The sequence below is a fragment of the Camellia sinensis genome, chromosome 10 (assembly GCF_055761805.1).
Source record: "Camellia sinensis isolate YWXY chromosome 10, ASM5576180v1, whole genome shotgun sequence".
Lineage (NCBI taxonomy): Eukaryota > Viridiplantae > Streptophyta > Magnoliopsida > Ericales > Theaceae > Camellia > Camellia sinensis.
The window spans coordinates 26,819,191-26,841,978 of NC_138970.1; the positions used below are offsets into that span (position 1 = coordinate 26,819,191).

Sequence of the window (22,788 nt, forward strand, 5' to 3'; positions counted from 1 at the left end):
ACTCAACTCTCTCTCTCTAAACTATTATTCTGGCCTCATTCCATATCTAACTTGTTCGTCAGAGAGTCCGCAGGGAGGAACCATCCCATTTCAAAATCCTGCCGTTAGACTTGTTGCAGGTGCAGTTGGGAGGACGAAGGACAATCAACCGGTAGAGCCCTTGGATCGGTCTGACCCATCTTACATCGACCAAATTGCATCATCAATATACTTTTTTTTTTTTTAGATCATATCACCTCTCTATTTTTTTGGTACATTTTTTAGTAAAAAATCAAAAAATATACTTATTTAGATTATTCCGAACACCCTCTTAGACAATTAAAAAATAAAATAGGCTAAAAAATTAATTAAAAAAAATGTCACAATTAAATTATAATCATTTCATTTTTTCTTTCACAAAATTATAAGAAAATTAAAAATTCATTTTTAACGAAATTTTATTAGCCAAATTAAAAAGTCATTTCCAAATGAAATTAATAATTTTATATAGGGATGTTTGACAACATAGATTTTTAGTTATGTCACTATAATTTGTTAAATCATTCTTTTTATTTTTTATATAAAAAATTTAAAAAATATTTAAATACTTAATTTTAAACGAGGATTTTGAGTCAAATTGGAGAGCTACCTAAATTTGTGAGGTTGATGATAAGGCCAAAAGTTGTACAACCCATGAAGCGTGGCGCGCGTGGGGTTGGCGACTTTCTTTCAAGTGAAGGAATTTTCCAAGCAACCCCTTTTTAATCTTCCTTGCATTTGCCCACTTTCTTTCTCTCTCTCTCCATTTAAAATCCCTTCTCTTTCTCTTCACTTTCCTAGTACCAAACACTACTCACTCACAGCCCCCCTCTCTCTCTCTCACACACCCACAATGAACTCATCTTCGCCGGAAAATTTATCATCTGATCGGAAAAAGGCAATTAAAGAGCTGGTTCGAGGCCGCGAATTGACCAATCAGCTCCTCACTAGGCTCGTCCTCGGCAAACCCCACGCCGGAGAGTTCGCCGCCGACGAACTCGTCGTCAAAATCATGGGATCGTTTTCGGAGACAATAATGATAATTTTGAATGGCAGCGGCGCCACCATCGATGAGGCGGTGGGTTCGCCGTCTTCCGATGGCCGGAAGTCTGAAGATTCCGGCGAAAGTAGCAAGTGTACTCCGCCGGCGATGAAGGACCGGCGGGGGTGTTACAAGAGAAGGTGATTAGTACAAGCTTACTTTTATGGGTGAATTACACTTTTTACTTTTGGTCTCTCAATTTTTAAATTTAATTTCAATTTGATTATTCTGTTCAAATTGATTTTTCATTTTTTGAAATTTTTTTAATCTTAAAAAATTTCTTAATTTGACCCATAATATTGGGTGAACTTTTTGATACCAGTAAATTTGTGGATTCTTTGTATTTCTCTTTTGTCAACTTGTATATCTCAAGAGATGAATATGTGTTTTAAAATCGTTAATTTTAATATCTAATTTGAATTAAATGATTTTAACGGTAAGAACTATAATATTCAATTTCAAATGATAAGAATACAAGTAAAATTTAATCAAATTATAAAAATTAAAAGTGTAATTTTCTCTCTACTTTTATTTTTGGTTAGTTTATGGGTCATGTTACCAAAAGCTTGTTAAGATAAACGAGAGATGTCAAAATATTTATAATTTTAATGTATTTTTTAATGAATAATTTAAGGTATTTTTTATGATCTTTACAATTCTTTTTTTTATACATATTTTTGAAAAGTTTTTCTTAATTATCATAATCACGAGATAAGAGATTAGCTTGGGGGTGAAGCACTCCTCTGTTTTAAGTTCTATTTGGCACAACTTATGAGCTGAAGCCAAGCTAAAGCTTGCGCGTCACTTTTTTTCGCTTTTAGGTTTGTCTGCCCGGTTAGAATCTATGCGCCTTTTGTTATCATTATTTTATTACAATCGGCAGAAGAGAAACCATAAATATCATAACACAATGATAAAATTCGAATCTAAGCATTTAAGTGTTTGAAAGGATGTAAATAAATATATTTTTTAATTTTTATAGAAAATGTGTAAAAAAATAAAAATGTTGATATAATTTAAAAAAAGATAAAAAAATATATTTATATAGTACTCCAGACAAGACAAAATGCTCCGTTAACATGCATAAGTAAATCTTATGCCCTAGCCCAAATTAGATCCGGCCTGGCCTAGTTCGACTCGACCCAAGTTAGAATCTCATGAGCATACTTTAGCATTCTTTATGGGTCATTTGAAAACATGAATTAAAAAGTTAAAAATTAACTTTTAATTCATTTTTATTCAAATTATCTTTCACATAAAATAATAAAAAAAAATTAAAAATCAACTTTTAATCATCCTCCTAAAACATCCCATAATTATATTTGTAAATTTACTTGAGAAATAATAATTGCTATCATGTTCTGCCTAAGCCTATGTTGTTCCGAGGGGGGCATTTTAGTCTTTTTGATAGGTGACACCGAGGAACAACTTTGCCTCCGTTTGGGAAGTGGGGTGGCTTTTTGGCTTTTCGGCTTTTTTGGCTATTTTAGCCTGGGCTAAAAAGCTTGGTTTGGAAAGGGCTTTTTGGCTTTTTGACTTTTTTGACTTTTTTTGTGAGAGAAGAATATAATGATTATAGGTTGGATGTGATGTTTTGTTTATTATGGCTAAAATAGCCTATTTTGTTTTTTGTGTCTAAAATAACCAAAAAAACCTGAAAAAGCCCTTGCCAAACACAGACTTTATACTTTTCCAGAGTTGCTAAATGTTGCACTCATTTGAGTATTTGGCATGTGTTAAAAATATATATATATATATTTAGGTTATATTAATTATTATTTTTTATTATTTTTTTTTTACTTTTCTACTCATTTTTTTCTATTTTTTTATGTATTCTTTTTATAAAAACTTAAAAAATACACTTATTTAAAATATTTCAAACCAACTTTAAAATTTATTTTTATGCTCAGATGTACAAAATTTTGCCACAAGGTACAAGTTAACAATGCATGTGATGCATAGAAATATGAAGTGATCATATAGGAACTCCTCATTTATTATTATTATTATTTTTTTATCCACTATTATTGGTTCCAAGTCAATCATGAAAACTTTGGTACTACTAGAATTATAATCATTATCTAGAATATTATTATTAATTAATACCTTAATTTGCTTTTGAAAGCATAGTTTATACAGAAAAATTCTCATGTATAATTCTTTTATCTCATGAAATGATTTATCTCAATGCAGAAAGACGTCACAAACATGGACCAGAGAAACCCCTACTTTAATTGATGATGGCCATGCATGGAGAAAGTATGGACAAAAAGTTATCCTCAATGCCAAACACCCAAGGTATATAATTACATTGGATTTCAATAAGTTATTATACCATCAATTTTTAGTAGAAAAATGTTAATAAACTTATTTGGTGCAGTTTATTATAAGTTAAATGTTAATTAATCAAAAAATATAAATCAAAAGCACTTTTTCTTGGGCTTTATATAATTAGTTTTTTTTTCCTGACTTATTTGAATTAATTTTGTCTAATAAGTTGAATGCAGAAATTACATCAAATAGTCTAATTCAGACTCTTACAATATATATATACACACAAGCTGAACAAGTTTTAAATTGGGTTCAAACTTAATTTGTTACATAATGATTTGAATTCAGATGAGTTTTTAATGAGTCAACCACAAGTTAAGTTTAAATAACTTGATTCGGTTGGTTGTCCTATATATATTTGCTATATTCAATCATATTACATGAATGATATACATATATCTAAAACTATGCACCCTAAAAAAATATTTTAAAAATAATATATTTATTTAGGATGATCTGAATAAATGTACTTTTTGAATTTTTACAAAAAGATATGAAGAAAAATAGAGAGGTGATGTAATCTAAAAATAATAAAAAAATAAAAAAGTGTACTTATTATCATTTACTTTTTGATGAGCAGGAACTACTTTAGGTGCACCCACAAGTTTGATCAGGGCTGCCAAGCCACAAAACAGGTTCAACTAACCGAGGATGAGCCACCCATGTACCGGACCACATACCATGGTTTCCACACTTGCAAAAACCCATTGATCAAATCACCTCATCATGATGATCACATCAGCTTGGATTCGGGTCGGAATTCGGTCCTACTCAACTTCGGTTCAAATTCAAACCCAAATCCAAACTCGAACCACAACAAATCATCACACAATCCATATTTCCCAACCACCACCACCACCACCACCACCTTTCCCTTGATAAAGCAAGAGTACAAGGAAGATCAGAAGCCATCAGATTTGAACCCCAACCAATTATCGGCGTCTAATTACTTTTGGTCGCCGGATCTAGCGATGTTTGAATCGTCAGGGCCATTGACAGGGTTGTCATCTGGATCGGATCATGGGGATGTGATATCATCCGGTGTGTACTCATGTACAGCTAGCACTCATAGTCATGGCTTGGACATGGATGATATGATGGTGGGAGCCGTTGATTTTGCTGACGACGTCTTGCAATTTGAATTTTGATTATTGCACACTATTGCCCTCCTAGTATATTAGTGTATTAGCGTAGTCCTTTTTAATTCCGTTGTTTTACTTGCACATAAATCGATCACAGAATTAGATATAATTATGTTATGAAAAAAATTGTATCTAATTTTGTAATCGATATTTATATTTCTAGGCTTTTTCTTTCTCAACTTTAGATTTGATGTAAAAAAAAACCCATGTATTGGCTTTCTTAGGACTTAAAGAGAGGACAGCATCTAGTTCCTCTTTCAGTGTGAAAACAATTGGGCTTTTCTTCTCTATTTTCTCAATCTCTCTATTTCATGATTATTTCACAATTTGTTTCTCCATTACAATTATGGAATGGAGAGAATCTCAGTATATAGATATATATAGAAGCAAGGCAATTGATGACGGTGGTTAAGAACCGTATGGTCTATTCACCATTTCTCCTTCTTTTGACCTTTAGTTTTTGTTTAATTTCTTAATTATCTTATTAATTAAATCAAATTCACACAATATATAAAATTTAAAAGATGAAAACAATGCAATTAAAATTATTTTAAAACGATGCAATTAAAATTATTTTAATCAAATTGACACAATATAAAATTATAAATGACGAAAACAATGCAATTAAAATTATTTCAGTAAAGTTGACACAAATCAAATTACATGACTATTTATGTGCTTTTTCCCATTAATGATACGTAGGTTTGTTTTGAGAAATTGGTAAAAAATTAATTTTTTGACTTTTTTAGTCTATTTTGGCCTTGTTTAGTAGGGATTATTTCCAACTTATTTCAACTTTTAGCTTAATTTAAGCTATTTTGATGTGTTTGGTTCAGCTTAACAATACAGCTTATAACTTTTTATAAGTCAAAAATCAACTTATTCTTTGAGTGGGGAGGAAAAGCTTAATTTATAAGTAAAAAATCAGCTTATGTTCACAGCTATAAGCTATAAGCTGTAGGCTATAAGTTACAATCACTTTTCTACAGCTCTACCAAACATGGCTTTTGTCTTTTTAAAATGGATAAAAAGTTAAAAGTTGGCTTTTTACCCTCTTTCCAAAAGAGGAGTGTTTTGGAAACTTGACTTTTAACTACTTTTTTAGGTTTGTAGTAAAAGACAAAAGTTGACTTTTTTGTATTTGAAGACATTTGGAAAGTTGATTTTCAGTCACTGGTAAAATTACAATTCTATCCTTCATTGGTTAAAATATGCTACATAGGTAAAGTTGTAAATATTTTAAATTAAATGGGGTGGTTTGATCATTTTACTGTGATTTGACATCATAAACAAATATTAATAAAAAAAATTTAAAATAACTTTTTATCAATTTTTTAAATCATTTATCTACAAAATCAAAAATTTAATTAAAAGCCAAAAAATTACTTTTCACCATTTTTCTAAAATAGGCCAAAGTTGAACCAAGTTGGTGGTACTTGCCGCCATTCTTTTGATTTATGAAAATATTCACACGAGCAGTTACATAAGAGCGGATATGCCATTCAAAAGTGCTTCAATTTTTTTATTTTTTTTTTTTCTATAAATTTTTGGTAAAATTACACTGACATGGTGGTTAGAAAAAATATTTACAAAGAAATGATAATGTTACAAATATTAATAATTAAAATTATAAATTTTTTCACCAACCTATAATGATAATTTTCCCTAAAATTTTTCAACTACTTCAATTATTGTAGATTTGATAGTGCACATGTGTGTATCCACTAGTATATATAAATATATAAAATCAAAATTCTAGGGTTCTTTAGGCTCCTATTTGCAAATTTACCTGTAAAGAATTTGCATTCATGTTAGCTGGATTAGGTCCCCATGAACAAGTACCGTATTGGGTAATAAAGGTGAGACAGCTGCCAACGGTACCTCTTCCATGGATTCAATGTATATACAAGATCCCTCAAAAAAAAAAAAAAAAAAAAGATCCCTCAAAAAATAAATAAATAAATAAATAAATTGTATATACAAGAAAATGGTTGATTTATCGAATTAAGACTTGCCTAAATTGTTCAAATTATGTAAGGTAGACGATCTCTCGGCCAATCGTCTAGATGACTAGTGTCACTCTCGTCAACCACGATTGTATCCTTATCAACTGCGACTATCATCTTCGTCAACAGATATGTCAATCGACATTCGTCCGGATGATCGACTGGACGACCTTCTAGATGATTGATGTGCTAATCGACATGCACAAATTTGACCAATTCAGGATAGTTCAAATTCTGTGGATGTAACAATACTCGTATATAGAAATGGAAAAGATTATGGTACAGCTAACTAGTTGTGTACTATGGGCTGTTTTGGCAACATTCCAAAAAAGTCAAAAGCTAGCTTTTAACCCATTTTGAGTCTAAAAAATCAATTTTTAACCATTTTGTCGAATACCTTTATATGCATGTTATAATTAAAGGAAAAAAAATGATATAATTTTATATTTTTTAAGTCATGACCAAAAAAAAAAGGTCACACCTAAATATTATATAAGACATAACTAAAAATCTTTTGAATTATAACTAAAATAGTCATAACTAAAAATAAAAATAACATAATTAAAAGCATATAATACTTTTCTTTTAAGAAGTACGTATAATAGAATTTATTTATACAAATATATATAATATGAGATGCCCTGAATAGATGTAGGACCATCCTGGTCGGATCCTTTTTGTTTTTGTTTTTGTTTTTGGTCTTAAGAAACTGGGAAGATTGTGGTGCCTAGTTTCTATTTATTTTATTTTTTGAACAATTGTAGGAGAGGAATAAAAGAAAACAGAAATAATATAGCACAACGGTAAGACTCAAATCTTGATTTTGATTCTTGTAGAGTCTTTTTGGACACTTTCAGGTTAAAATCAATAAAATTCTTTTCTTTCACTGATTAAAAAGAATAAGGAGAAAAAAACACCTCATCCACTTGATCAACTCTTGATATAATTATAATTTGAAGTTGCCAAAAAACTGATTTGTCCATCAAGAAAGCATACGTGGTTAAGTCCAAGCCAAGTTGATGAACAAGTACTGTACTGGGTAATAAAGGTAGACAGCTGCCAGCTGTACCTCTTCCATGGATTCAATGTATACAAGATACCTAAAAAATAAAAAATAAAAAATAAAATGTATATATAAAAAAAACAGTTGATTCATCGAATTTGAACTTGCTTCAAACTATAGAAGGTAGATGATCTCCCAGCCAATCGTATGAATGATTAGTGTCACCCTCGTCAATCACGGTTGTGTTTTGATCAACTGTGATTATCATCTTTGCCAATCGACATTCATCTGAATGATCGACTGGATGACCTTTTGGACCACCAATGTGTTAAACGACATGCACGAATTCGACCAATTCGAAAGAGCTCAAAATTGTAGATGTAACAATACTCAACATACACAAATGGAAAAAATTATGATACAGCTTACCAATTGTGTACTATGGGTTGTCTTGGTAACACACCAAAAAAATCAAAAGCTAATTTTTAACACATTTTGAGTCATATCATCTTTCACATGAAATAGTGAAAAAAGTTAAAAAGTCAATTTTTAATTATCTTTCCAAAACACCCTTATATGCACCTTACAATAATGAAGAAAATGACATAATTTTATATTTCCTAAGTCATAACCAAAAAAAAAGTCACAACTAAATATTATATGAGACATAACTAAAAATCTCATGAATTATAACTAAAATAAGTCATAACTAAAAATAAAAATGACATAATTAAAAGTATATGATACTTCCCTTTTAAGTACGTAGAGTAGAATTTATCTATACAAATATATATAATATGAGATATCCTGGGTAGATGTAGGACCATCTCGGATCTTTTTATTTTTGTTTGGTTTTGTTTGTTTTTGGTCTTAAGCAACTGCGAAGATTGTGGTGCTTAGTTTCTATTTATTTTATTTTTTGAACAATTGTAGGAGAGGAATAAAAGAAAACAGAAATAATACAGCACAACGGTAAGACTCGAATCTTGATTTTGATGTTTGTGTCGGACAATCTTCACTGTATTTAAAAGATTTAATTCTATTGTGTACACAACAACAAATAGAATTTAAAGAAATAAAGAAAATGAGAGAATTTGTTTGATTACAAAAATCAAACTCGAAATAAAAATAAATAAATAAAAACAGATTTTATTTTGTTACAAAAACAAAATTAAAATCTGATTTAAATAAATAAAAATAACACTGAAAATAAATTAAATAACTTACTTGATTTAATTTCTTCGAATTATTTTCTGATCAAGTCCAGTGTTTGACACTGTGTCCTTAAGACAGATTCGTCCTCTCCATGGTGCTTTCAGAATTTGGACGTCTATCTCCCAGGATGAAATGATCTTACTGCAAACAATAGCAGCACTACAGATTGTTTACCTTACGAACACACTAAGTGTTTACACTCTTTCTTTCGGAAATAAAATGCAGCAAGATGAAGAATATAATTAGCAGAAGTGAAATACGAAATTTCTGAATTGAAAACATCAAATGAGGGTGGTCCTATTTATAGATGTGAAGGTGGCTCTTGGTTTTGAATTGAACAGGTACGTGACTCTTGGTTTTGAATTGAACAGGTATGATACCTGTTGGTTTTGAATTCAAACAGATAGCAAAACGGGAAGGGTTCTGTTTGGATGAGCAATAAATCCAAATCAGTTTAATTCTGTTTGAAAACGGGAAGGGCTCTGTTTGGATGAGCAATAAATCCAAATCAGTTTAATTCTGTTTGAAAACGGGAAGGGCCCTGTTTGGATGAACAAAAAATCTAAACCAATTTAATTTGAATTCTGGATTTTATTTTAATAAAAAATAAAATTAAATTCAAATGTTTTTTGCCCAAAAAGATTAAAAGCCCAACCCAACCACACACCACGCACCTGTGCCCAAGCCTAGCCCGCCTGATCGGATGGGCGGCGGGGTGATTTTTGGGTCCAATGGGTCTAGCCCATTTTGTCCATAACCTCTCCCTCTAAAACACTTGGGTACCCCTTGGGGCACACCCCAAGTATCAAACCCATGCCTTATAAACCCTTTCAAAACTTCCCACCAAATCAATGTGGGACAAGCCAATTTACAACCTTAAGGAATTTTCACCAAAACTCCATTTCCATGGAGCACACTTTGGCTTCAATTTCCCATTCACTCGGTAATGGTTTTGAGCAACCAAATATACCACGTGAATCACAACGCGGCATAAAACGCGTTACCACTTTGACCCGAGTAAATCGACACTCGGGGCCTACCTAAAAAATAGACCAAACTTTAGAAAAAATTCTGGTTTTACCCAGAATTTTTCTACCATTTCCAACAGTTTGTAGAGTCTTTTTGGACACTTTCAGGTTAAAATCAATAAAATTCTTTTCTTTCACTGATTAAAAAGAATAAGGAGAAAAAAAACACCTCAACCACTTGATCAACTCTTGATCTAATTATAATTTGAAGTTGCCAAAAAACTGTTTTGTCCATCAAGAACTCAAAAGCATATGTGGTCAAGTCCAAGCCAAGTTAATGAAAATGTTTTAAAAGCATATCAAATTAATTGATCAGATAGACATTTCAACTGTGTGTGGATTATAAATTTGGATAATAATTTGAAGAAAAAAAAGTGAAAAATATGAATAAAATATAAATTAAATTTTTTTCTCCATTTTGCTCTTCTTTTTCTTTTCCTTCCCAAATCTCTATATAGATTAATGATCCAAACATTGATAGTTAAATAATTCTCAATTAGTTGACTAGAATTGCTTGTGAAACAGAAGGTAAAGTTGGTTGTGACTCCTCTAATGCAAGTCAAATATGCCTATTTGTTTATGGCTTAAATGGTTAAGGTTTCACATTGCCAGTAAAGCAATCACTTTCTTCAATGTGCACACAATTAGGTTTTGTTTGGCAATCTTCAGATGAGTTTTTTTTTTGGGGGGGCTAAAAAGGTAGTAGTAAAAAGTCTATTTTGTTTTGAAAAATTCTGCAGATTGTGTAAAAATGATTTTACCCTCAATAGTTTGAGAATTTTCATTTTATCTCTTAGTTATGTTAATAAGGGCTCACATCACTATGAGGGTAATATAATAATTTTAACTACAACACAAAAAATTGAAAAGATCCACAATTGTTTTTCCATAAAAAGCAACTTATCAAACAATTATCAAATACATCAGCCTTTTTTAATTATAAAATAATAATAATAATAATAAGTTAATAAAAAGGAATTACCAAATTTCACCTTGCAGTTTCGTTGGCACTCGAGTAGGGACCAAATCTCACCTTAGCTTGTTTGTTCATCATCTAACTTATTTGAGCATATTAGTAGCATTGTTTCTGACATTCTATTTGTTCAGGATTGATTTATTCGGTGTGATTTCAATTTTGTTCAGAATGTTGTTCGGGGTTGATTTATTCGATGTGATTTTAGTTTTGTTCGGCATGGTGTGAATGGAGTGAGTGGCACATTGTCTTGCTCGTCGAGCGGTGGGTGAGGAGGGCATCTCTGTGTGAGAGTTCTATCCCCTCCCCCTCCCCTTTGGCTATCTTCTGATTTGCAGAGTGATGTGAGTTTTTATTAATTTCTTCTTTCTACTGTTTGGTCTATCAATAAAATAAAAAAAATGGCATTACATTGGGAATTTGAACGAATACATATTAAATTTTTTTATTTATTGCATTTAATATATATATATATATATATATATATATATATATATTTTTAATTTTCTTTAAATTTAAAACTCAAATCAACCCATGTGCTCGACCTTGAGCCAACTATTCATGCACACAATAGAACTTACAATAATAATTTTAACAACCTTTCAAGATTACTTTGGGGTGCCAAACTATTATTGATGGTGACAATATTATATATTTCGCATTTAAAATATTTTTATCCATTTTGGTTGACCAATTTAAACTTGTTATCAAAGCATTAAACCTTGTTTGGCTTAACAAAAGCAAAAAGACAATACATCAATATTATAATACACTTTTGGATGTAACCACAATAAGACCATTCATATAACACAATCATACACTAACAAAGAATTCAAACTAGTTGGAACCATTTTTGGGAAAAGCATGGTACTATGAAAATTTTTGGCATGATTGTAGGAAAATTTGAATTTTGGTGGTATATGCATACATGCATGTTTAACTACGGTGGTAATTTTTTATTTATATTTTTTTTTTCTCATGGGTTGTTTAAGAGTTTCATTCCTATTATTTTTTTATTTTCCTGAGTACGTAATTTTTAGTCCTAGATATATTAGAAAATTATCAAGCTAAAGTCTTGGGGTAGCTTCAAGGGCAAGTGGTTTTATTTGGCTCTCTCTAAAAACTTATATTTTGGTTAAATAATTCAAACCCAAGTTGTATTTAGTTTGGCTAAAATAGTGATATTTGATAATTAAAAAAATAATTAGGGAATGTGCAAAGTCCATTTTACCCTTAACAAGCACTCCACCTTTGGTAAGGGTAATATGTTTTACCCCTCAAAAACAAAAGTTTAAAAGGGCCCAGTAACTTTTCTCTCCCCCCCCCCCCCCAACAAAAAAAAAGAAGGCAATGCATAAATTAATTTACTATCTTTTTTTTTAAAAAAAAAAGCAACTAAAAGCAATTGCCAAACTCTCTGTTTAATTTGATCTTCAAAATAGGTTTTTTGAAATTTTTTGAAAAAAATTAAAAATTAATTTAGTAAAAATAATGATAAATAAAAAAAAACACTAATTATTTTCATATAATTTTATATTTTTTGAGAGTAAAATTAAAATTTAAAAATATCTTTTTCATATTTATTTTTTAAAAAATGCAGTTTCTAGTTTTTCAAAATAAAATTAAAAAAAACTTATACAAAAATTGAAACGAAATAGATATCTAGTCTACCTTTTGAATTGATTTTTAACTTATGGGTAGACTCTTTGATCAAGGCAGTGGCTTTGGTCCGGTCCAAGATCGGATTGGACCCTATTGTTGAGTCTGTGGGGGTCCATCACGGGTTCCGTTTTGATAATCCGAACTGTTCAATGTGTAGAACTCGTCGAGTGCTATATGCCTGTAAAAAATCACGTTGATCGGATATCGATAGCTATGTGAACAAAACAATTTTTTATCAATCGTTAATTTTTTCACCGTCTATTTTTTTTTATACAAAACTGATTTGATCACATAGCTATTGATATCCGATCAACGTGATTTTTTACAAGCATGTAGTACTCGACGAGTTCTACACATTGAACGGTTTGAATTATCAAAACGGATCCAAAAAATGGATCCCATGGACCGAACTGGACGGGTCCAGTCTTGATCTCAACTGATAAACTATTGTGATAGTTAAGGGTCATAATAATTCCACACATGAAAGAAGACACATCTAAACAAAAGTTATAACTCAACTTGCATAGAAACAACCAAGCAATTTCATAGTTGTTATGTGTGATAGAGAAAGATGACAATGAAATTTTTAAGAAAAAATTTAAATAAATAAAAGTGTGTAGGATTGGTCCATCATTCTCAATCAATTAGACTAGGCTAAAATATTTTTATGGTGTGAATTTGGAATGAGTGTTTCAAACCTCGCGTTAGAAAAAAAAGTGGGTCCTTTCACATGGGACATGACAATGATAGTTTTGGTTTGACATTCAATTAATTTTTAATTTTTATTTATTTTCCTTTTAATTATTTACACTAAGCGGTGATCAACTATTAATGAATATTGATTCATCTTTCATCTAAGAACTATTAGTGAATATCGATTTATATTTTTATCCCCTTAACTATAAAATTATATCACTTTCACTCCTTGTAAATAATTTTCAAATCTCCTCCAAAAGGGATGTATTAGTACAATTTTCGTAATTGAGAGGGTTAATATATACGGGTTTATAAATGAGGGAAGTAAAATGATATTCATTAATAGTTGATGGATTCTTAGTATAATTAACTTTTTTATATATATAAAATTGTGTTAATTTATTTATTTTTTACTTTCCAAGTCACTCTACTGTAAAAGAAAATGAAAGGCAATTTTTTTTTAAAAGATTAAAAAAAATTCGCTTAAGATAAAAAAGAAAAAAAAAAGTCGAAAAAGCTAACCCTTTTTTTTAAAACTTTTAGTGGATTTTTTTTTTAATTTACTTTTTTAGTTTGTTTAATTGAGTAAAATCTAAAAGTGCAATTTTTTTAAAAAAATTACTAAAGAAGAAAAAAAATCAACAAAAAAATCGTTAAAACAGCCAATCCTACACACCATTACTGTTTGTCAAGTAATGTTATATAAATAAATTTAATAATATGACCATTAGGTTGCTTTTATTATTTAATTTTCACAAGTGTATTTGAATTGTTGTTTTTATTTATTTCCAGTAATCTATTTAAGGCTGGTTCGGGGAATTACTACCGGTGACCTTCTATCATCACATGACGCCCAGTGATACTCGAATAATCAATTTTAACAGTTATCAACAGTCACCTTTAACCATAGTTTTTTTGCCAGCCACCTTCTATCGCCAAACACTACCTTCAACAACTTACTAAATATATATATATATATATATATTACTATTTCTATGTACACATTTTTTGGGGGGAGTGTTTTTTTATGTTTTTTTTTTTAATAAAAAATTAAAAACAGCACACTCAAAACTAATTCAAACGTTGTTAAATTCAAAGGATAGATAACAAGAGAGAGCAAGTTGGACCCAAATTTCCAGAAAGAGATGGGCAATTGTACAAGTCAAGTCATCCGACATGGAAAATGGTTTCACGTATCATCATGAAATGGAAATCAAAACGCAAATTTTTTTCCAAATCTCGTGTGATCGGTGGGCCCTTCTTTATTCCTTTTCATGCTAAAAAATACAAAAGTGATGATCTAAAAATGAAAGAAAGATAGTTTCCATATGGGTTTACCATTTCTCTCGGTAAAATCTTTTGGTGATAAATACTATAGTTTTAAATAGCGATATTAAAATATATATTAATATCAGCGATATAATTATGTATATTAGTAAATATTGGAATGCAATAGATAGTATTTGTCTAAGTATTATTGAATCGTGACATTTAGTTACATATATATAATTGATGATATTTAAATTTGATCTATAATAATTTTTATGTATATCTTTCAACTCAAAACATCAATTCTTTAAAATGTATGTTAAGATGGACAAATTTAATCAACATATAACTTTTTTTTTCTTCTTTTTAGGGGATGAGAAGTTTTATTTATTGCAATAAAAATCGAATCCAAGCTCTACGCTTCGTAAGATAGCACCTTTACTACCAAGCCAACCCACTGATTTTACACCTACATATAACGCAACAGAAGCCATTAGTATCTTTTAATATTCTCATATTAATGTTTTATTTTTATTTTTCTTTTTTTGCAGTCCATTTTTTTAAGAGTGTTATCAATTGAATCAAATTAAAAAAAATTAAAATAAAATTGGCGCAATTAAAACTCTGCAGGTAAATTGATTCAAAAAAAACGAGCTACAAAGATCATTGGTATAATTGGCCCTAAAAATTAAAACAATTCAAGAAAACTTTGAAAGTCACCACTTGATTCCCAGAGACTCACCCAGTCACCCACACGGCCAATCCCAACCCTATTCAAAAAAAAAAAAAGAAAAAAAACACAAAACGAAACCAAAAAAAAAAAAAACAAACTGAAGAATACAAAAAAAAAAAAAAAAAAAAAAAAAGTACGCATACTCAAAAATTTACTCGACATTTTAATGAAAGTTGGATTATCCAACTTTTTCTTTTTCTTTTTCTTTTTTTGTCTAGTGATTATCTAACTTAAAGAACTGATTTTGATCCAATTTCTGATTTTAATATTTGGACAAGTCAAAACAAATTATTAAAGGGGGATGAATAGTAAGAAGATTTACAGTTTGGTGAATTGTTCAAAAAATAAAACAAAATAAAAAGACAACTAGCCAAAATCTGAATACACACACACACAAAAAAAAAAAAAAAAAGGGAGAAATTATCACTCAGTGATAACGATTGAAATTTATTATAAATTTATGATTTTAATTATTAATATCTATAAAATTTAACACTTATTTGTAATTATTTTTAAAAACCCAACTGAATTGTAATTTTTTCAAAAAAAAATCTGTTTGGATATTGATAGAGGTTAAAACTTAATGAAAATATATGAGAGTTGGATTATTATAAATAGATTGAGAAAACTAAAGGGAACAGTAGAGTAGAGTAAGAAACTATGATTTGTGTAGAACTATATAATCATTAAATTGAAGAATTTGAAATAACTTACTTTTACATTATTTTTTTGCAACTCCATCATAATACAGAAGATCATACCATTCTGTATGAAATTTTATATAAAAAATTAAAAAAAAATATATATTTATTTGCTTACTAATAAGTGCTATTTAATTGATGCACTTTGTTTATCTATGGTTGGTTGGATATAATTTCTATTATTGACTCTCTTTTAATTGAGCAATTTATTATTCACTCTTTATGTGCTAAGTACATGTCCACCCTAAAATATAGCTGGATCACAAGAAGTTGATAATGTTTTGCCTACTTACCAAAAACACACATTTGATGCATGTCTATGCACCTTTCCAAGCAAAGAAGAAATAATGGAAGAAAGAGAGGAATCATGTCACTTTTTGTATTCTGCTTTCTTTTCCCTCCCTCTCTTTTTCTTTTCTTTTCTTTCAGAGTAAAAATATTTTAGCAGGGGACACATGTTAGTGTTATCCTTTTGAATCTGGACTAGCTATAGTGAGGAGAATTGTTTGTAGGAATCAACCCCAAATCCATGATGAGATTCCCCTTTTGTTTAATGAATTGTTATGAAAAGAAAGTTAAAAAAACAAAAACAAATACTTGATTTGGTCTTATAAAATCCACCAAACTATTTGGTCAATGGAAACTTTTAAAGGCCTATACTTTTAACTATTTGTTTACTAGGTGATTGTTGGCTTATAAATTAATCACTTAATAACACTTGCTCAAGTGCTTAACTAGGGTAGATTTAGTAATGTAATATTCTTACTTTGGGTGTGATCCGTCACACTAAATTTGAATTTATATCACACGCTTTCAAGTGTTTTTCTCAAAAAATTTGATAAAGTTCAATAAAATCATAATAAAAGACTTTTTTTTATAAGTTAAGAGTACACCAACCGTTATAGTAGTAATTAACTATAATACAATCTCTTAAAAAGATGCATATCATATGCATGCACTATCATTTTTAATGGTTAGATCTTTGTAAATGAACCTTAACTATTAATTTGATTAACAACTAATGCCATTGTATGTCCTAACAAAACACCATTTGATTCACAAAAATTAAAATAAAATAAAATAAAACAACGGCAATAACAACAATAGTGTGGATCATATAACAAAAAAATATTATGGGTTATAGTCAAATATTACAAAATTCAAAACCATGTTTATTTGACATATATGTGACCCCATAATTACTTAAAACCATGATGTGGCATAACAAATTCCATTAAAATCATAGTTGAAGATCACTAGAATTATAACTGGAGTCTGATACACAAATCTTCAATTTCATTTCCAATCGCATACAATTTTCATTTTGCCACATCATTAAAATATAAAACAAAAATATATAAAATATAAAATAATACAATATGTGAAACAGATGATGCTATGCAGATTTTACACAAAAAGTCTTGCAATCAACTCTTGACTAGCCTATCTCTTATATCCTTCTTTAAATAGGCTTTGTCACATAGGCGCGATTTCTGGATTAAAAGCTATGAGGAGCTGAAACTGAAACTTCAAAGATCATTCTTAAGTGGTTGCTAAGTGGTTGCTACATAGCAGGTCATTCATTCATGTAATGGTAAGTTACGGACTCGCACACAAGTAAGAATTTGAATCCACACTCTTGACACTGGATATGATTCGCACAAGTTTAGAAGGTTCGTCCTACCAACTATATGTGCTGTTATCCGAATGACTAATCTTGGAGAGAGCAGAATCTAAAACCTCAAAATTTATACTCAAAATCTAACCAAAGTGTTGTTAGAAAAAATAGTTTTTCGGTGACTTTAATTAAATATTAAAGTGGGTCCCAACCATTTGTTGTGTTGGGTCCAAGTGAGTCTAGATACTTTGTAATGAGATCTTTACACCACAAATAGGATGGCCAAAAACCATTGAGATTTGAATGAGAAATTGTCTCATGAAGTTAGCTTCATGAAAGAGGTAAAGGGGTTTGCAACTTCTGCTTTTATTACAGAGTTTAATAGAGCATTAATGGGGTTTGTAACTCCTGCCTTTATTGCAGAGGTTAATGGTGCACTAATGACCAGCCATAAAGGCTAGAGGCTTCTCCTCTCTCCCCTATACATGCATAAATTGAGACCCTCCTGTCAAGTCTCAAACACAGAAATTGTTTCTTCCATTCTTTAGTTAGTTTGCCAGAAAGTTCCTACTATGAGAGAGTGTTGCCACTGTTTTTGTTCGCTAAGTTAGACAGAAAGTGATTCTACCGTAGCTGGTTTTTGACAGTCGTATCCTAGGAGACAGACGCCGGGATTCCTCAAGCACTCGACCCGTGAGGCGGCGAAATCTGTTTTAAGGAAACTGCTTCCGTGCATGCTTCGGTTTCGTCTCTTTACCCTTTTTTTGTTTTGTGTATTTCTGTTGAAATTTAATTGTAATTATCAGCATATGTTCTTGGTATATAATTTGATTTCTTCATAAATCTATTTATTTAATTTCACAAAGATGAACAACAAGCTTAAAACTGATTTTTTATATATTTTCTATGAAATTGATCGAATAGATTTATATAGACAATTAGGTTAGCTTAGTATAATGTTACTAGAAATGTTGCAGAATTGCTCACTATTTCAATGATTGTAAATTATGCAATGTGATTCTCTGATTGCTTAGTTTAATTAGAATGCTCTATCATAATTTGTATACTTAATTGTATTAATCTGATCTTATTTTATGCGTATGGTTCATCATTCCCCTACTATGATTTGCATGATTTAATCTTTAGAATTTTTTGCATGTTAATTGCTAAATGATTATTGGTTTCTAACAATTATTTAATAATTCTTATATAACTCATGGCAATAAATTTAATTTTAGTATTTGAGATCATAAATTTTAAGGTTTGTAACTTGTATATTTATTTCCATGAATAGTGTGTGATTTAATTGGATGAATTAAAGTTTGAATTAAATGTATTATTTTGGAGTTATAAAATTTGTATAACTTGCCTATATTTATTTACATAGTTATTGTGAATTAAATTCTTATATAATTTATGGCAATTAATTTTTAATTTAATGTAGAAGTTATAAGGTTTTGTAACTTGGATAGTATCTTAATTCCTTAGTTATTTTGCTATTCTATGATTTGCTAGAAGGTTAAATAATATTTGATTGTATGTACAATTGCTTTAGATTAGTTGCTTTATATTATGTTGTCGTTTGCTACTAACTCTCTTTGTAGGCATACTTAAGCGTAGAAAGGAATTGAATGGACTACTTATTGTGTGGGTGAAAATATGACCACACTGCCTGCTTAGTGATCAACTGGAGAGCACAGGCAGAATAGATGGCTTCAGCAACCTGAAATAGAAAGAAAGGGCTCCGGCGGTGGTTCTTCCACCCGGGGGCACTCCGACGATCAAGTCAGTATATCTCTCAAAGATAATCAAGTGCAAAACTTAATACTCAAAACATAAATTGCATACCTTAGACCCACGGAGGTGCCTCTCTTTTATAATATACTAAATTCAAGTCCCACTAGAAGTATGACTTCTATGAACTCCAATTTAGTGCTTACTTTGGACTCTTTAAGAGATAAAGATAAACTCCCTAAGAGCTTTATCCTTATCTTGGTTAAGTCCACTCTTTGTCTTAGGACTCTTGTCCCTTATCTGCTTCTCTCGGATTCCGATATCTTCGACCTCGGTAACTCCGAGATCATCTCGGCTTAACTATGACGACACGTGGCACCTCGGCTGACACGTCGGCGTCACCATGCCACGTGTTGGTATTCAGAAAATATATCCCCATAACTGCCCCCTAGGTTCTATTACCTCGGCATTCTGAGGTGATGGAACCTATATCGACATTTCAACATTTCTTTTCTGAGTAATGGCTCAAAAATTGTTTAGCCGAGATAATCCTCTTCCAGTCGACGTGTTCTCTTCGGAGAACAAGGTTTCGAACATACTTTCCCTCGCGCATGAGCTGTCATGCATATCTAACCGTTCCTTTCACGTGTTTTGTCTTTATTGGAGCGTGTCTGTGACGCGCCTGAAAGCTGTCTGTCATTTGTCTGCGCCGTCTGACGTGTGCGTTGCTCCAGGCGTAATAATTGCCCTAATTTTGCCGCCGTTTCAAATTTTTGACAAAACTCTTCTTTGTCTCTATTTTTCCTTCACTTTTTCATTCTGATTTCTTGCTCTTTCTCTCTCCGAAAGCTCTTTCTTCTTCGAATCTGCCATTGCTTCGATCTCTCTTCTGGAACTGTCCTTAATCTCCCATTCCTGCGAAACTTTCTTTGCTGTTGCAACCGATTTCTGAGCTCGGCGAATATTGCCCCGGCTTCATTTGTTCTGGTAAGATTCTTCCCTTTCATTCTTAATTCTCTCTATGTGCTTCCGTCTGCCTGTTGCTATTATCGCTTTTGTTCAAAGCCTTGGATCTGTTTGTATCTTGAATCATGGCAACATCTTGAACACTTACATTATTTCACCACTTTTTTTTCTGTATTTCTTTTGTTTCTGAGAATCATACCTCTGTTCTTTGATTCTGAAGCGTCGCCTTTGTTTTCTTGTTTAGACCTGTGCCTTCGATCTTGATCTTTATAGTTCTTTGGCTTGGGAGTTGTGTGTAGAACCTTCAATTTTTAGGGAAAACTGAAACAAGCCTTATCAGTCCTTTCCTAGGTCTTTGTCGAGGTTCTTGCAACCTTTTAAAACGCCCATCTTCTGAAACACATTTTAAGCTGATATAATGGGTATGTGGAGGCATAGGGTAAATACCCCAACAAAACTTGAATACTTTAGGCAGGAATTCTCTATCCCAGCCGATGTTCACCTTAAGCTAGCTGGGGATAATGATACCATCATGCCCACAGATCATACAATGCCTTTTCCTATAGTAGCTTTTACCGAATGTGGACTTCGGCTTCCACTTCACCCCCTTTTTCGTGAAGTTCTTCATTTCTACAAGCTGAACCCCATGCAACTTACTATCAACTCCTATAGGGTGATTAACGGTATTATAGCTTTAGCTAGGCAGGAGAATCTTAGAATCACCTTGGCCGACCTTCAGTACTGCTATACCTGTGTCCCCTCAACCTGAAGGATAGGGGCTTCGTTTATTACCTTAAGCCGAGATCTACCCAGTTTAAAATTGTAGCCGACCTTCCAGACTCCAACAAGGGGGCTGGAGATGACTTTGTTATTGCGTCGGGAAATTGGGAATTTGGCCCAGACGAAGATGTCCACCTCTACCCTCTTCCTCGAACAATTATAGAGGGCAAGGGTAAGGGCCCTGAGCCAACACTTAGTTGTTTTTATTTAAGTCTTTAATACTTTCTGTTTCTGACGTCTGTTTCTTTGTCCTGCAGATCTTCATCAGCCACCGAAAAACTTCCGTCAATCCTTCTTCCCAGGAACAGATCTGAAAAAACTCCTTGACCTTCCAGTCCATAAACGAAAAGCCCCACTGTTACTAAACTTCATCCCTACATATAAGTCCACTTTGCCCGACATCCCAAAAAGGAAGAAAAAGAGTTTCTCTCCACTTACTGCTACAACTGTAACCGCTTCTTCATCCCGAACAGATCAAGGATCCACCTCTAACCCGGTCGATCTTCCATCAACTTCGGCCCCCTACTTAATACCAATTCCAGAACGTAAACGTCGACGAAGACTTGTAAAGACTGCCGAGATGGTTCGTCCAAGGCCTGTCGTTCAAGATCTTCTTGCCGACCTTCCAACTGACGCCGAAGTTATACCAACGCAATCAATGCTCCCACCAAAGCCAAAGAGAGTTAAAAAGGCTCAGCCCAAGGCCAAGGCTACAGATGCCGAGGCTGAGGATGCTTTGCCTATTTCTAAGCTGGCAGAAAGCAAAAAAACAACCTCTGCTTCCACCAAGAGGTCTGCTGAGGGCCAACCCTCAGGGTCTACACAATCAAAGAGGCCAAGGTCATCGTCCGCGACAACCTCGGCGTCAAAGAAGCCCGACGTTCCATGGGCTCCTGAACTAACTCTGGAGGATAGGCCTATCATGGCCAGTGAAAGTGCCGACGATATTAACGTTGGTGTTGCCCTCAGCACTGCTCTTCTTCTTCCGAAGGATTTGAACCGAAATGCTGAGCTTAGTGAGTATGAGAATTACGCTCTTATGCTCCAACACTCCGTCCAAGTAAGTGTTCCTGTCTGTGCTTGTGATTCTTCCTTCTTGTTTTTTACTGAGAATATTTTCTAATACATCTGTTTTTTCCTTAGGCCATCCAACATGCCCATTCATTTTCAATGCAATCCTTTGAAAATCGGCAAAGGTTGGTTGATATGAAGAGGGAAGCATCTTCCATGAAGAAAGAGATCAAATCTCTTGAATCACGGATGAAAAAATTGGAAGATCAGGCCGAGGCGGCTACTAAGGCCCAAACTTTAGCTCTTGAGAAGGCCGAATCCGCTGAGGCTGTTAAAAAAGTTGCTGAGGCTGAGAAAAGAGAGGCCGAGGCTAAGAAGGCCCAAGCGGAGAAAGAGCTCCAGCAAGCTCTGGCCACCAAAGAAGCCGAAGTCAAAGAGGCCGATGAAAAGGCCTATGCCCAGGGCATGGCCGACGTCGCAGAGGACTACAAACTTCAAGTCAGGCAGGCATGCAACAGGGGATTTTTCCTTGGTTGGATGTCCTTGATTAAAAAACTTGATCTTCCTGTTGACTCGCCTTTTCGTAATGCCGATGTCATTCCTTTACCATTTCCTCCTCCAAGTCAGACTGAAGACGAATCAGAGACTGAGGCTGATGCTGAGGATGAGGATGAAGAGAAAAATGATGATGAAGCCTTGGTGAGGAAATCCAAGGATTGTGCTGAAGCCAAGTCCCCTCCTCCTGCTGAGCAGGTTATGAACTTAACCTTGGATGAGGAGGGTGATGAGGTTGAGGGGGCAACCAAGGAAATTGTCACTAAGGAAATTGTCACTGGGCAGCTATCGTCCGATCTTCTCTT

The 22,788-nt window shown here is 32.3% G+C and overlaps 1 protein-coding gene across 1 annotated transcript; it reads left to right on the forward strand.

Annotated features, from left to right (window-relative positions):
* Window positions 1–747: 747 nt before the first annotated feature.
* On the forward strand, window positions 748–4,823 carry LOC114294862 (WRKY DNA-binding transcription factor 70). Its single transcript, XM_028239036.2, has 3 exons — window positions 748–1,200; window positions 3,254–3,358; window positions 3,972–4,823. The coding sequence occupies exons 1-3, from the start codon at window positions 872–874 to the stop codon at window positions 4,537–4,539; spliced, it is 1,002 nt and encodes a 333-aa protein (XP_028094837.2). The 5' UTR covers window positions 748–871; the 3' UTR covers window positions 4,540–4,823.
* Window positions 4,824–22,788: the final 17,965 nt, after the last annotated feature.

Excerpts from the sequence above, each read along its gene's own strand:
- LOC114294862 (XM_028239036.2), top strand. The coding sequence starts at position 872 with ATGAACTCATCTTCGCCGGAAAATTTATCATCTGATCGGAAAAAGGCA. Across the intron at positions 1,201-3,253 it reads CGGGGGTGTTACAAGAGAAG|AAAGACGTCACAAACATGGA; the intron begins GTGATTAGTACA and ends ATCTCAATGCAG. Across the intron at positions 3,359-3,971 it reads CTCAATGCCAAACACCCAAG|GAACTACTTTAGGTGCACCC; the intron begins GTATATAATTAC and ends TTTGATGAGCAG.